This window comes from Ictalurus punctatus, chromosome 2 (assembly GCF_001660625.3).
Source record: "Ictalurus punctatus breed USDA103 chromosome 2, Coco_2.0, whole genome shotgun sequence".
Classification (NCBI taxonomy): Eukaryota; Metazoa; Chordata; class Actinopteri; order Siluriformes; family Ictaluridae; genus Ictalurus; species Ictalurus punctatus.
The window spans coordinates 2936622-2949121 of record NC_030417.2 but is presented as its reverse complement, the minus strand read 5'-3'; the positions used below and the strand labels follow the sequence as shown (position 1 = coordinate 2949121).

At 45.1% G+C, this 12500-nt stretch overlaps 1 protein-coding gene across 4 annotated transcripts in view; it reads right to left on the bottom strand.

Annotated features, from left to right (window-relative positions):
• Positions 1-12500, bottom strand: part of rps6kc1 (ribosomal protein S6 kinase polypeptide 1) — a 38853-nt gene that overhangs the window by 6416 nt on the left and 19937 nt on the right. For all 4 annotated transcript variants that reach the window (XM_017449961.2, XM_017449968.3, XM_017449953.3 and 1 more), the window contains 2 exons: positions 9540-10907; positions 8128-8217 (listed from right to left, as the gene is read on the bottom strand). In XM_017449961.2, the coding sequence (XP_017305450.1) occupies positions 8128-8217; positions 9540-10907 (1458 nt within the window). The remainder of the gene's footprint in view (positions 1-8127; positions 8218-9539; positions 10908-12500) is intronic.

Here is a 12500-nt window from a genome sequence, read left to right as displayed (position 1 = left end):
GAGATAAAAAGAAAGGAAAGTTAGACAGATTGATGGACAGACAGACAGACAGAAGAAAAGCAACGAACGATGGATGGATGGAAGGAAGGAAAGAAATTACTGAATGAATTAATGGAACAAACAAACAAATGAGAGAGACAGAGACAGACAGACAGACAGAGGGACAGAGGGACAGAGGGACAGAGGGAGGACAGAATGAAGGAAGAGAACAAATACGGAGATAGAAAGAAAGAAGAAAGAAAGAAGTGTTGGATAGACAGAGACAGATAGATATAAGGAAAGCAACTATGTACGGAAGGAAAAAAGAAAGAAAGAAACAGACAGATTGACAGAGAGATAGATGAAAATAACTAAGTAAGGACTTCCTCCCTCTCTCTCCCTCTCTCTCCCTCACCCTCTCACCCTCTCTCCCTCACCCCCTCCCCCTCCCCGTCTCACTCTCACTCCTCCACTCTCTCTTCCCCCCTCTCACACTCACTCACTCTCTCTCCCTCACTCACTCTCACTCCTCCACTCTCTCTTCCCCCCTCTCTCCCACTCCCTCCCACTCTTCCCCCTCTCTCCCACTCTCTCACTCTCACTCCCTCCCACTCTCACTCACTTTCTCCCCCTCACTCACTCTCACTCCTCCACTCTCTCTCACTCCTCCACTCTCTCTTCCCCCCTCTCTCCCACTCCCTCCCACTCTCACTCACTCTTCCGCCCTCTCTCCCACTCTCTCTCCCACTCTCTCTCTCACTCCCTCCCACTCCCTCCCACTCACTTTCTCCCTCACTCACTCTCTCTTCCCCACTCACTCTCTCTCCCACTCTCTCCCACTCCCACTCACTCCCACTCCCACTCCCACTCTCTCCCACTCACTCCCACTCCCACTCCCACTCACTCCCACTCACTCTCTCTTCCCCCCTCTCTCCCACTCTCTCACTCTCACTCCCTCCCACTCTCACTCACTTTCTCCCCCTCACTCACTCTCTCTTCCCCACTCACTCACTCACTATCCCACTCTCTCTCCCACACTCACTCACTCTCTCTCCCACACTCACTCTCTCTCTCTCTCTCTCTCTTCCCCCTCTCCCACACTCACTCTCTCTCTCTCTTCCCCCTCTCTCACACTCACTCACTCTCTCTTCCCCCCACTCTCCCACTCCCTCCCACTCTCACTCACTTTCTCCCCCTCACTCACTCTCACTCACTCTCTCTTCTCCCACTCACTCACTCCCTGCCCCCTCTCTCTCACCCTCTCTGGAAACGAATATACTCCTGATGCACTGCAACACAGTTTCAAATCAGTTCCTTCTCCTGCATGTTGCAGTTAATAATCAAATAATACTTTTCAAAGAAAGAAAAAAAAGAAAAAAAAGAAAGAAAGAAAGAAAGAAAAAAAGTTGTGTGTGGTATCTTAACTTTGTAAACGACGCCGCGTTCGCGTCAAGAGGAAATGACTGTAATTAGGAGCTTTACGTCTTTGTCAACCTTATAATTAGCGGCTCGGGGGAAAAAAATACCCCGAGGGAATGAATGACAGCGGCGCTCACCGTCCACGGCAGTGTAACGTCAGGACTTAATCCACAGCAGAGGAGAGCGTGGTATACGTTCTCTCAGAGAAGACGTTAAGGTGTTGTGTGCGTCTCCATAGAAACGACTACACGGATGCGATTTACATAAGGCTCCGAGCCTTTTTATAGATGTGTTCGTTTCCTCTATAAAGCCTCGATCATCATATATCACGGGAAATTTAATACACGGAATATTTTTTTATTTTCATATTTCATAAGTCCCTGAACGGACCGGTCAGTCACCTCTTTACAGGAAGCGTCACCGTAACAACAATGATATAAATATACATTTCTCATCGCATTTTAAAACAATCTTCGATCACGCAGTTCGTCCGCCGTGAATCACGTACGAGAATTTATCGCACACGGACGTACGTTCAAATCCCGACGACGCCCGAGACGTCCGTGACCGGGAGTCCGAGAGAGCGAGAGCGGCCGTGCTCTCTGGGTGGGCGGGGAGTACTCGCTCTCGCCCCTGTCGATCACGGCGACGCCAGCTGATCGTAAGCGTCCGTCGGCTCACGTGTGCGGAAGAGGGCGGACGGCGTTTTCCGCTTTCCCAGCCTGAGCGGCGGTTGGAAAAAGACGCGGAGGGAGCACGGGTGGGTGGGAACCGGTGGAAGGGGGAAAATTAGAGATGGTGGGGGAGAAGAAAATAAAGAAATAGATGCACAAAAGTATCCCGAGTGCGTGCTTATGAAATCGTACGAATCGGAGCGACAAATTCGAGCGGTCGTATGAGCTGATTAAATCCTTCGAGCCGGACTTTCGGTGTAAAAACAATGCAGAAGTGCGATGGAGATCTATACATCTGACGGAATAAAAATCGGCCCTTAATTCTCAAAACTTTTCGCTCCTGCTGTGTGATGTGTATGTACTTGTCCTTGAATTCCGTGTTTCCCGGGTTTCAGTGTCTCTCTGCCTGTCGTTGGGGGGTCAGTTCTAAGCCTTTAGGGCTTCAGCGGGGACACCAGATGGCCCATGAGCCCCTCGAGCAATGAGTCTAGTAGAGCCATAGCCTGGAGCTACACGAGCTACGCCTCCAGATGTGGGCGGGGCTTCACTGCTCTCTCGCGGTCAGAGCTAAAGGCACGGCGAGAGCTCGGTTTCCCCCGCAGGCTCCGGCTGCAACTGAGCAGCACGGCTTCACACTCGAGATGTTGTGACAGCGCGATGTACACGATCATCGTCAAATCGAGCCTAACTGTACCTGTGTGTGTGTGTGTGTGTGTGTGTGTGTGTGTGTGTGTGTGTGTGTGTGTGTGAGATGAGGGGTGGCTCAGGGTGATATCACACACACGCATGCAGAAGTCTTTCAGCAAGGTCGAGTGTCATCACAAAGGATTAATGTCTACCAGACTCCAGGGAAGGAAAGCATTATAGCGCAGGACAAACAAGACAAGACGAGAGAGAGAGAGAGAGAGAGAGAGAGAGAGGGGGGTGGGTTTAAAAAAGAGAGGGCAAAAGGAGAGAGAGAGGGAGAGAGAGAGAGAGAGAGGGGTGGGGGGGACCATAGGAGGACAGATGGGCAGAAAGAAAAATCAAACAGGAAAGAGACAGAAGAAGAGGAAAAAACACATTGGGAGCAAAACAAGGGACAGAGAGGGATGGATAGAGGAAGATAGGAAGAGAACGAGAAGGCAACAGGAAATGAGAAGGAAAATAGGAAAGGGAGAGCGAGATTAAAAAAAAAAAAAAAAAAAGACAAGAAGGAATGAAACGAGAGCGAGAGTAAGAAAAAAGAAAGATGAGGAAAAATGGACAGAGGTAGACTGACACAGAGAGAGAGAGAGAGAGAGAGAGAGAGAGAGAGCGAGCATATAGAAAAATCAAAAAGGAAAGTGATGGGGAAAGTGAGAGTGAAAAGAAAGAGGGATAAAGAGAAGGGAGGAGGATAAGAGAGAGAGAGAGAGAGAGAGAGAGAGGAGCACATAGAAAAATCAAAAAGTGATGGGGGGGAAGGGGGAAGTGAGAGTGAAAAGAAAGAGGGACAAGGAGGAGGAAGGAGGATAAGAGAGAGAGAGGAGAGAGAGAGTGAGGGTGTGAGTATGCAGGTGGAAAAGAGAAAAGGGATTGTGAAACAGAAAGAAAGAAAGAAAGAAAGAAAGAAAAAGTCAGGAAGGAGTGATAGAAGAGGATAGATAGACAGAATGAAATAGTCAGATTTAGTCTAAGATTACTGTAAGGATGCTTATTACTGTAAACGTTCATTACTTTAAAGACACTTATTACTACTTTAAGGGCACTTACTATCACTTTAAGGGCACTTACTATCACTTTAAGGGCACTTACTATCACTTTAAGGGCACTTACTATCACTTTAAGGGCACTTACTATCACTTTAAGGCACATACTATCACTTTAAGGGCACTTACTATCACTTTAAGGGCACTTACTATCACTTTAAGGGCACATACTATCACTTTAAGGCACATACTATCACTTTAAGGCACATACTATCACTTTAAGGGCACTTACTATCACTTTAAGGCACATACTATCACTTTAAGGCACTTACTATCACTTTAAGGGCACATACTATCACTTTAAGGGCACTTACTATCACTTTAAGGGCACTTACTATCACTTTAAGGGCACATACTATCACTTTAAGGCACATACTATCACTTTAAGGGCACATACTATCACTTTAAGGCACATACTATCACTTTAAGGCACATACTATCACTTTAAGGCACATACTATCACTTTAAGGGCACTTACTATCACTTTAAGGCCACATACTATCACTTTAAGGCACATACTATAACTAAGGGCACTTACTATCACTTTAAGGGCACTTACTATAACTTTAAGGGCACTTAGTATAACTTTAAGGGCACTTACTATAACTTTAAGGGCACTTACTATAACTTTAAGGGCACTTACTATAACTTTAAGGGCACTTACTATCACTTTAAGGGCACTTACTATCACTTTAAGGCCACATACTATCACTTTAAGGCACATACTATAACTAAGGGCACTTACTATCACTTTAAGGGCACTTACTATAACTTTAAGGGCACTTACTATAACTTTAAGGGCACTTACTAGTATGTGCCCTTAAAGTTATAACGTGTCCTTAATGACACTTATTCCTACTACAAGGACACGCATTACTAACTGAACAAATTGTAGCATTACTTTAAGAACACACTGCTTTGCTCGTTTGTTTGTGGAATGGAATATCCTGCCATATAAAAGTCCCACGATTTAGGAAATGAGCTTTGATCGAATGAATCGTGTGAATGCAAACACAAAGGAAAAGCTTTCTTCTGAATCTACGTCTCTAAACACGAGTGTGTTCTCACACACACACACACACACACACACACACACACACACACACACACACCGTGTGCCACACTGAGCTGTTGCTTTGTTCAGTAAACGTTAGTAAACAGCGAGAAGGAGCAAGTTCCTATATTTGGCTTGTACATCCTCGGTTGGCGTGTGTGCGTGTGTGCGTGTTTGTTGAAGTGTTTTGCCGTAACGGCCACAGCCCTGAGTGTCACCGAAAGCCACTTCGTTCTGTTTCGGGTGCCTGAGAGGGAAGTGCTGGTCTCCTCAGACAGAGGAGTGGAGGAACAGGTGAGCTGTCTCACTTCCCTAAAGAACCGCTCCATTGTAGCCGTGAGGAAGCAGCTAACGGCGGGGGGGAAAAACCACAGCAGAAGTGCCTCAAGACACACAGACACGCAAATACACACGCTCCCTCAGGCAAAAGAAAACAAAAACACACGCACGCTAACTCATTTGTTCGGTTACTTCAGTTCTTTACTTTAAAAACAGCTCTCTGGCTATCTTTCGGATCTCTCGAATTAGCCATTCATTACATATTAGAATATTGCTTAGTCATTAGCTAGCTCATGCTAGCTTGCTGTTAAGGGCTTTGTACTGGAGTACAAACCAAGCTAGGCTCGACTATTAAAGAACTTTCTAAACTGAACTGTTATACTTGCATACAGATGGATGTTTGGGTCGAACCGTGTTCTCACAGCACTTAAGTCTTAAATCTGACCGGCTACTTTACTGCACTAGCAGTTACAAGCCGGCTAGCTTCCTAACTGTATACTTATTTACTACTTGTTCATAGATTGTTGCTGTTTTATGGGAACGAAGGTGAAGAGACGCTCCTACTGCCATTCTGGTAGTTTCTCGGACTTACAAGACGATGTATTATGCGACACGGATGGCCATTTTAATGATTTAAACGGGTGAATCGCTAAATAGCTAGCTAGCTCGGTAGTTAGCTAGCTTAAATCAAATTCCCAGGAGCTAATAGGATAGTAATTAGGAATAGAAACACAACGCAGATAGATAGTAAGTCGATGAAATTGATTGGCCTCTTTAATGATGCAGAAGTTACCCGTTCAACACGATATTTTTAACAGAAGTTTATTAGATCCGAACGAGGAAGATACTCCGTGCTCAGATGTGAATATTATATTCAAACTTAAAATCTCAAATCAATGCAATCCCTGATCATTTACAGGAATAAAAGGAAAACGTGAGCACAGGGAAACATGGAAACGTCCCATTAGTGCTGATGTGTGTGAGCGGAAAAGATGCTCTGTGTGTGTGTGTGTGTGTCATAAATCTGTCATCAGATTTACCGCAAACACACAAAAATGTGTCCCGCCCTACTGACAACATATCGCCAGTCACACAGACGCAAAGTCAGACAAGCCTATTAATAAATTATTATTTAATTAATATTGTTGAAAAATTCCTCACAAACTATTCCAAGAATAAGAGTGAGAAAAGAAAAAGAAAAAAAAGGAGCGCAAGGTGTGGGAACAGAGAAGTGTACAGTACACAAAGCAGAATAAACCCAGCGTGAACGGGGGGGGGGAGAGTTTCGAGAGCGAAGAAAAAGAAAGAGTGCAGCAATTTAGTCATGTGGCGCCCTCTAGGGGACATTACGTTAAACACGCGACGGGGTATTTAATAAAATGACTATTAAAAGAACAAAAACAAATTTAGTGATTAAAATGAGAAACGTTTGACTTGAACTATTGTGCGAACCTTATGTTCTACGAGGGGTCGAGAGTAATTTGTCTCAAAGTACATAAAAACAAATTTAAACAAAATCAAATAACTAACGAGACTAGCAGCGATTTAGAAAACGTGTCATACATACACAAGGACATGGAATTCGGAGTTTATTACTAAATTAATTACTCATTTACTATTAATGGGTTCATCACTAATGCGTGAGAACAATTATACAGGTTCACTTGAATCCATAAATCTTCGTTATATTTATTTAAATTTAATCAAACTACACACACGCATAAACAACAACAACAACAACAACAACAACAACAACAACAACAACAACAAAGAAAAACTCTGACTGTTCTAAACAAGGACACGGAAATTCTGCCCGTCGTTCATGAAGTTATTTCCTAATGTTTCCTTTGTCCCAGCTTCAAAATGTTCAAAATCTGCGATGCAGAGGTTTTTGTGGAAAACCTTTCGCAGTAATGTTTGTTGGTAAACGAGACCTTTTAGCTGTACTCGTGTTCGACGCACGTGAACGGACGAGGGCTTTGGCGTTGCGAATGCGCGTCGCGATGACGTCACGTGATGCGCCTTGGGGCAAACGGGGTAAATCTGCGGTAATTTTGAAAGGTCGTAAACTCTACCGAATACTGCCGAGTTTGCTTGATTTTGCGTTATTTTCTGTGATCGCAAATAAATAAATAAATTCATTCATTCATTTTTTTTTTTAAACTGGAAAATCCCAGAGGGACAGCTTCATTTGCTTAATATTTACTAACATAAGTATTAGTAAAGAATATTTTTATATGAATCTATCGTAAATGAAATGATGCAGTTTTACTTGAATAATTCTGAAAATCATACTTTTTCAGGGGGATGTACTTTTTCAACGGCTCTAGCCATCCATCCATCCATCCATCTGTCCATCCATCCATCTATCTATCCAGCCATGTATCCATCCATCCATCCATCTATCCATCCAGCGATCCATCTATCCATCTGTCCATCCATCCAGCAATCTATCCATCTGTTCATCTATCTGTCCATCTATCCATCCATCCATCCATCTATCCAGCCATCTATCCATCTGTTCATCTTTCCAGCCATCTATCCATCCATCCATCTTTCCAGCCATCTATCCATCCATCCATCCATCCATCTATCCAGTGATCTATCTATCCAGCCATCTATCCATCTATCCAGCCATCCATCCAGCGATCTATCTATCCATCAATCCAGCGATCTATCCATCCATCAGTCTATTTATCCATCCGTCCATCTATCTAGCCATCCATCCGTCCATCCATCCATCTATGCATCAGTCCACCAATCAGTCCATCTATCCATCTTGAATGACATTTAACTTTTAATACAATTTATGATGAAATCCTTTTTCTGGAAATGCCTTTTTGTCTTTTATTTTGGCCATGTATCTTGTACGATCTCACTTGGTAATGGACTTTAAACCACATTGTGATCCACCCGTGATTTGTTTGTTTGTTTGTTTGTTTGTATTTTACCAATAAACTGGACAATCCGTTCAGCTGGACACGTGACTGACCTGGAGCACAGTACATCTTGGCGACGGCGGTAGGATCGCAGGATTCCTCCACTTCGGTCCAGCTACAGAAGTAAGTCAACTCTACATGACCTGAAAGAAAGTGCAAGAGAGAAAGGAAAAAGAGGAAGAGAGAGAGAGAGAGATGGAGAGAGAGAGATGGAGAGGAAGAAAGCGGAAAAAAAAAAAAAAAGAAAAAAAAAAAAAAGCGTGAGTGAGAGCAAAACAGAGAGCAAACAGAGAGAGAAAATGGAGCGGCTAATTAAACTGAAAGCAACTCCACCTCTCCACTAAAACAGTCTGACGAAATTACAATGTTCGCCCAAAATGAAACGAATGTGCCCTTTTCTTCCTCTCTCTCTATCCCTCTCTCTCTCTCTCTCTCTCTCTCTCTCACACACACACACACACACACTCATCTGTGAACGAGGGAGCGGTAATTGCTGTGCTTTGAGTGCTGGCACTGTGTCATTGGCAGTAATGCTGTTATTAACCATTAGAGCCTATTAGAGCTGTGATCGCCGAGCAGGGGGCCTAAGCCTCGGAGAGAAGGGCCAGACAAATCGCCCGACTCAAACAACCCGAAAACAAACAGACGCGCAGAGGAACAACGGAACAGCAGGAAACAGCAGGAATATAAAATCCATCGCACAATGGGAGACAGAACTATTCCCATATTACCTGTTAGGAAGGTTAAGGGTGTGTTAAACATGCTACACAGGCACATATACAGTGTGGATCTTGTTTAACTTATTATAAAAAGGTGTATTCGTTTATATTACCGGATAATGCTCGGTGGTGATGTTGGTGTGTGTGTGTGAGATAACATCAGACAACATTACGTTTCCACAGACTTCTCGGCATCACTCGAAATCGTGATAATGTCTCTATAAATGTTCTATAGCAAAACTGTCATTATAAACGTAACGCCATTTCGAACGCCCACCAAACAACCTTTAGGGCACTAATAACTCCTGTTTAAGAGTTCAGCAACGCGAGAGGTCGTGTTATTGACTTTTTAGCATTACGTGGCGAGTACTTATATTTACAAGTGGCTCGTTTTTTTTTTTTCCTGGTGTTTATGCGAGTCAGAGAAACAGACAATTATCATTTCAGGGCTGTGCGATAACGGCTAAAAAGACAATCGATTATTTGTTTGTTTGTTTATTTATTTGAGGAGGAGTTTCACATCACTAGTGAATTCTCGACCTGTACAGCAGACGTGCCACATACTTGGGATATGGCTTTGTTTAAGGAGCTGTTTATTTATCATTTATGGAAGGAGTCTCCAGTGTCAGCACTTTGTAATAGTAAGTTTTCTGCCACTGGAACGTCTTCAAGGACAGAGGAGTTCACACTCGAACATGACATGCTGTGGTTACACAATATACATTGGTGGGTGTGTGTGTGTGTACCTCTGTAATCCAGCAGTATGTTGTTGGGGTTAAGGTCTCTGCAGACGATTCCCTCGTGATGCAGCGCGTCGAGGGCGAGCAGCATGTCCACCGCCCAGCTCCTCACCAGCGCCTCGGGCAGGTGTGTGTGCAGCGCCACCTCGGCCAACTCGTCCAGCTCTCGGAATATCTCCGACACACTCCTGCCCTCCCTCTTCTCCGCTACCTCTGACCCTGCAGAGGGTGGTGGGTGGGTGGGGTCCATTTCAGTCCTGAGATTGAGCGAATCGAAAGGAAGGGAAAATGTCTGAGATTCTGTGCTGCTGTGTACAGAAGAGGCGTGGCCTTTCTGTTCAGACGCGTCCGAGTGCGATTGGCGACGTAAAACGGAGATCTCTGGAGCATGTTCCTCAGCAGATAGTTCCAGGCCTGCTTCCTCTCCCAGCTGGAGTACATCCGGTTTGCCAAACTGAGGTGAGGGCTTGGCTTCTACAGCAAAAGCCACACCCGCTGCCGCAAACTCCTCCTCCAGATCGTCGCCCGTGATACCCGTGACCCCGGGAAGGTTGACTAAAAGGTCCGGAGGCTGTCCCTCATCAACACAGGGCATGTTTGCATCCTCCACCATGGCCTCTTTGAAAGAAATCACAGGTACGGATTCATTAGAACCCTGATCGCTATCGAACCGCCACAGATCGGACAGGTGACCCTTCACCTCCACTACCTCGCCGATCTCCAGAGGATCCTCAGTGACCTCGGTTACCTCCGAGCCCAGGTCTGAGGTGGAGAACAGCGTTCGGGAGGCATCAACACTGTCCTTGCTGTCGATCCGAAACAACTCCATGGGTGAACGTTTCAACTGGTCCAGAGAACCGAGAGTGGATGGGTCAACAAGCTCCTCATCGTCTTCAGTGAAGAAGCGCAGCTCTTGCCCACCAACCGGAGAACACAAACTATCGCTGCTTATTAACGACCTCTGTAACGCCTCTGCACCAGAACCTTCACCTCCGAGATCGCCAGAATCTTCCTCTGCCTCTTTCGCGTCTTCCTCTTCCTCGCCCAGAGCCTCAGGCTCCACTTTATCCTGCTCGTACTCGTGGCACAGCGTCAGGTAGCTGCTGGTGCACTCTTCTTCCTCTGAAGAGCCGGACAGGGGGGCTCGTGAGCCACTCTCGCTCTGGACTCTCAGAATGGGCCGGGACTCTTCTTCTTCTTCCTGGTCTTCCTGGAGCTCCACGCTGGGCCGTGAGCCACTGCTCTCAGAGCTGATCAGTGCATCGGTGCAATGAACGGTCGTCGTGTGGGACTTCTGGATGAAGGGGATGTCGAAGCTATCTTCTTGACTACCTTCATGTAGGTACTTGGTGATGTGGGACCATAATTTACCTCCTAGAGCGGAAAAATAGAGAGACAGGGGGAGATGTTTAGACTGAAAACTTGCATAGAAAGAAAACAAGCAAGCAACCGCTTCAGAGTAGACCCAAGAGATCAACTAAAGCCCGGAAGTTTTGGCACCAGAAATCTTTTATCCCTGTACCAATAGTTGTATCATTTTTGGTACTTCCTCAACCAATCTAATGGCACACATGGTGCGGAGAATCAGCACTGTCCTTTGCAGAACAGTAATCCATACCGCATCACACAGTGACAAGAGACCAACACTGCTAGATTTTGAGATTTCCCCCCACATTTTTCCCCTCCACAGTCAGGGGATGAGGCCAGTTCTGGGTTTTGAATTTGCAGCGCACGTTTAAAAAAAAAAAACACTTCAGCGAAGTCTTTCCATTGGAAAAGGACTTTGCAAAGCAACATCTCACTCCTGGTCTTACTAAAGCATCCTTAGAAAAAGGTTCCTCATGGGTTCTTCCTATGTATAATGTACAATCTGTTGTAGACATAGAGGTTTGGCTTGGGAATGTTTTCTCTACAAAACTCTACGTGAAAGGTTCCACCAACTTTCAGCGGGTACAAACCAAAGTACCCTTTAGGGTGCGAGAAGAAATCTTTTTATATGAGTGAACATCAACGTTGTCCACGAGTCCTGGATCATCAGACAGCTTGCGATACGCATTTAGACAGTGAGCCGGTAGACTTGGTTTGACCGGTCAAAGTGACCCTGCGAGACAGTCTCGACTCTGGATCATCGGGGGACGAGTCGAGACGAAGAAAAAACAGGACGCATGCCTGGAGTCTCATCCAAAACGTCCACGGAAGTGGTACCTTGTACGTCCATGTTCAGAGTTCAAATCCAAGGATAACCAGAGAGCTGCTCTTGAGCCCTTGAGCGAGACCATTAACTGCTCAGCTCAACGCAGAATTCGATTATGCTTCGTTTGTAAACCACTTCAAATGAAAATGATTGGCCAGAGGAATGCATTTAGGTACACGAGAAGTTAAACGACAAGTTAAAACGTCTAGCTTTCCTACACAACTTCGACGACGGGAATAAATCCGAGCTAAAAGGTCACTACAATGTAAAGAGCCAGGATTTTAAATGGTATCATCTCCTTCCTAACAGATTGAAAGCCTAAGTGCGTACTCACACACACACACACACACACACACACACACACACACAAACACACACTCTTGCACAGCTGTGTTGTGAGTGATTGGAGGGTAACATCTGCTGCGTTAACAGAATGAATTGGCTCTTCACCGCTAAGATAATGACACCGTTGCAGCCAAATGATTCCAGTCCACGAACAAAGCAAACAAACAAACAAGAATCAGCCAATCGCACTCCGGCAATGTCACTCGGGTCAGGCCAAACTTCCCGTCTGATATCTACGTTTGTTTGCGAGAGATTATTTTCTGCATGAAAGACTGGGAACCTTAGTGCATCAGTAATACATTTACTGGAGAGGTAGGTGCCAGCCGTAAATTACTGTTGGCTTTGGAAGGGTGTAATTTTACCGGTGTTTTCCTTTAAGACTTGATGCATACAGACTAGCGCTCTCGGTGTGTATTAAAAAAAATAAT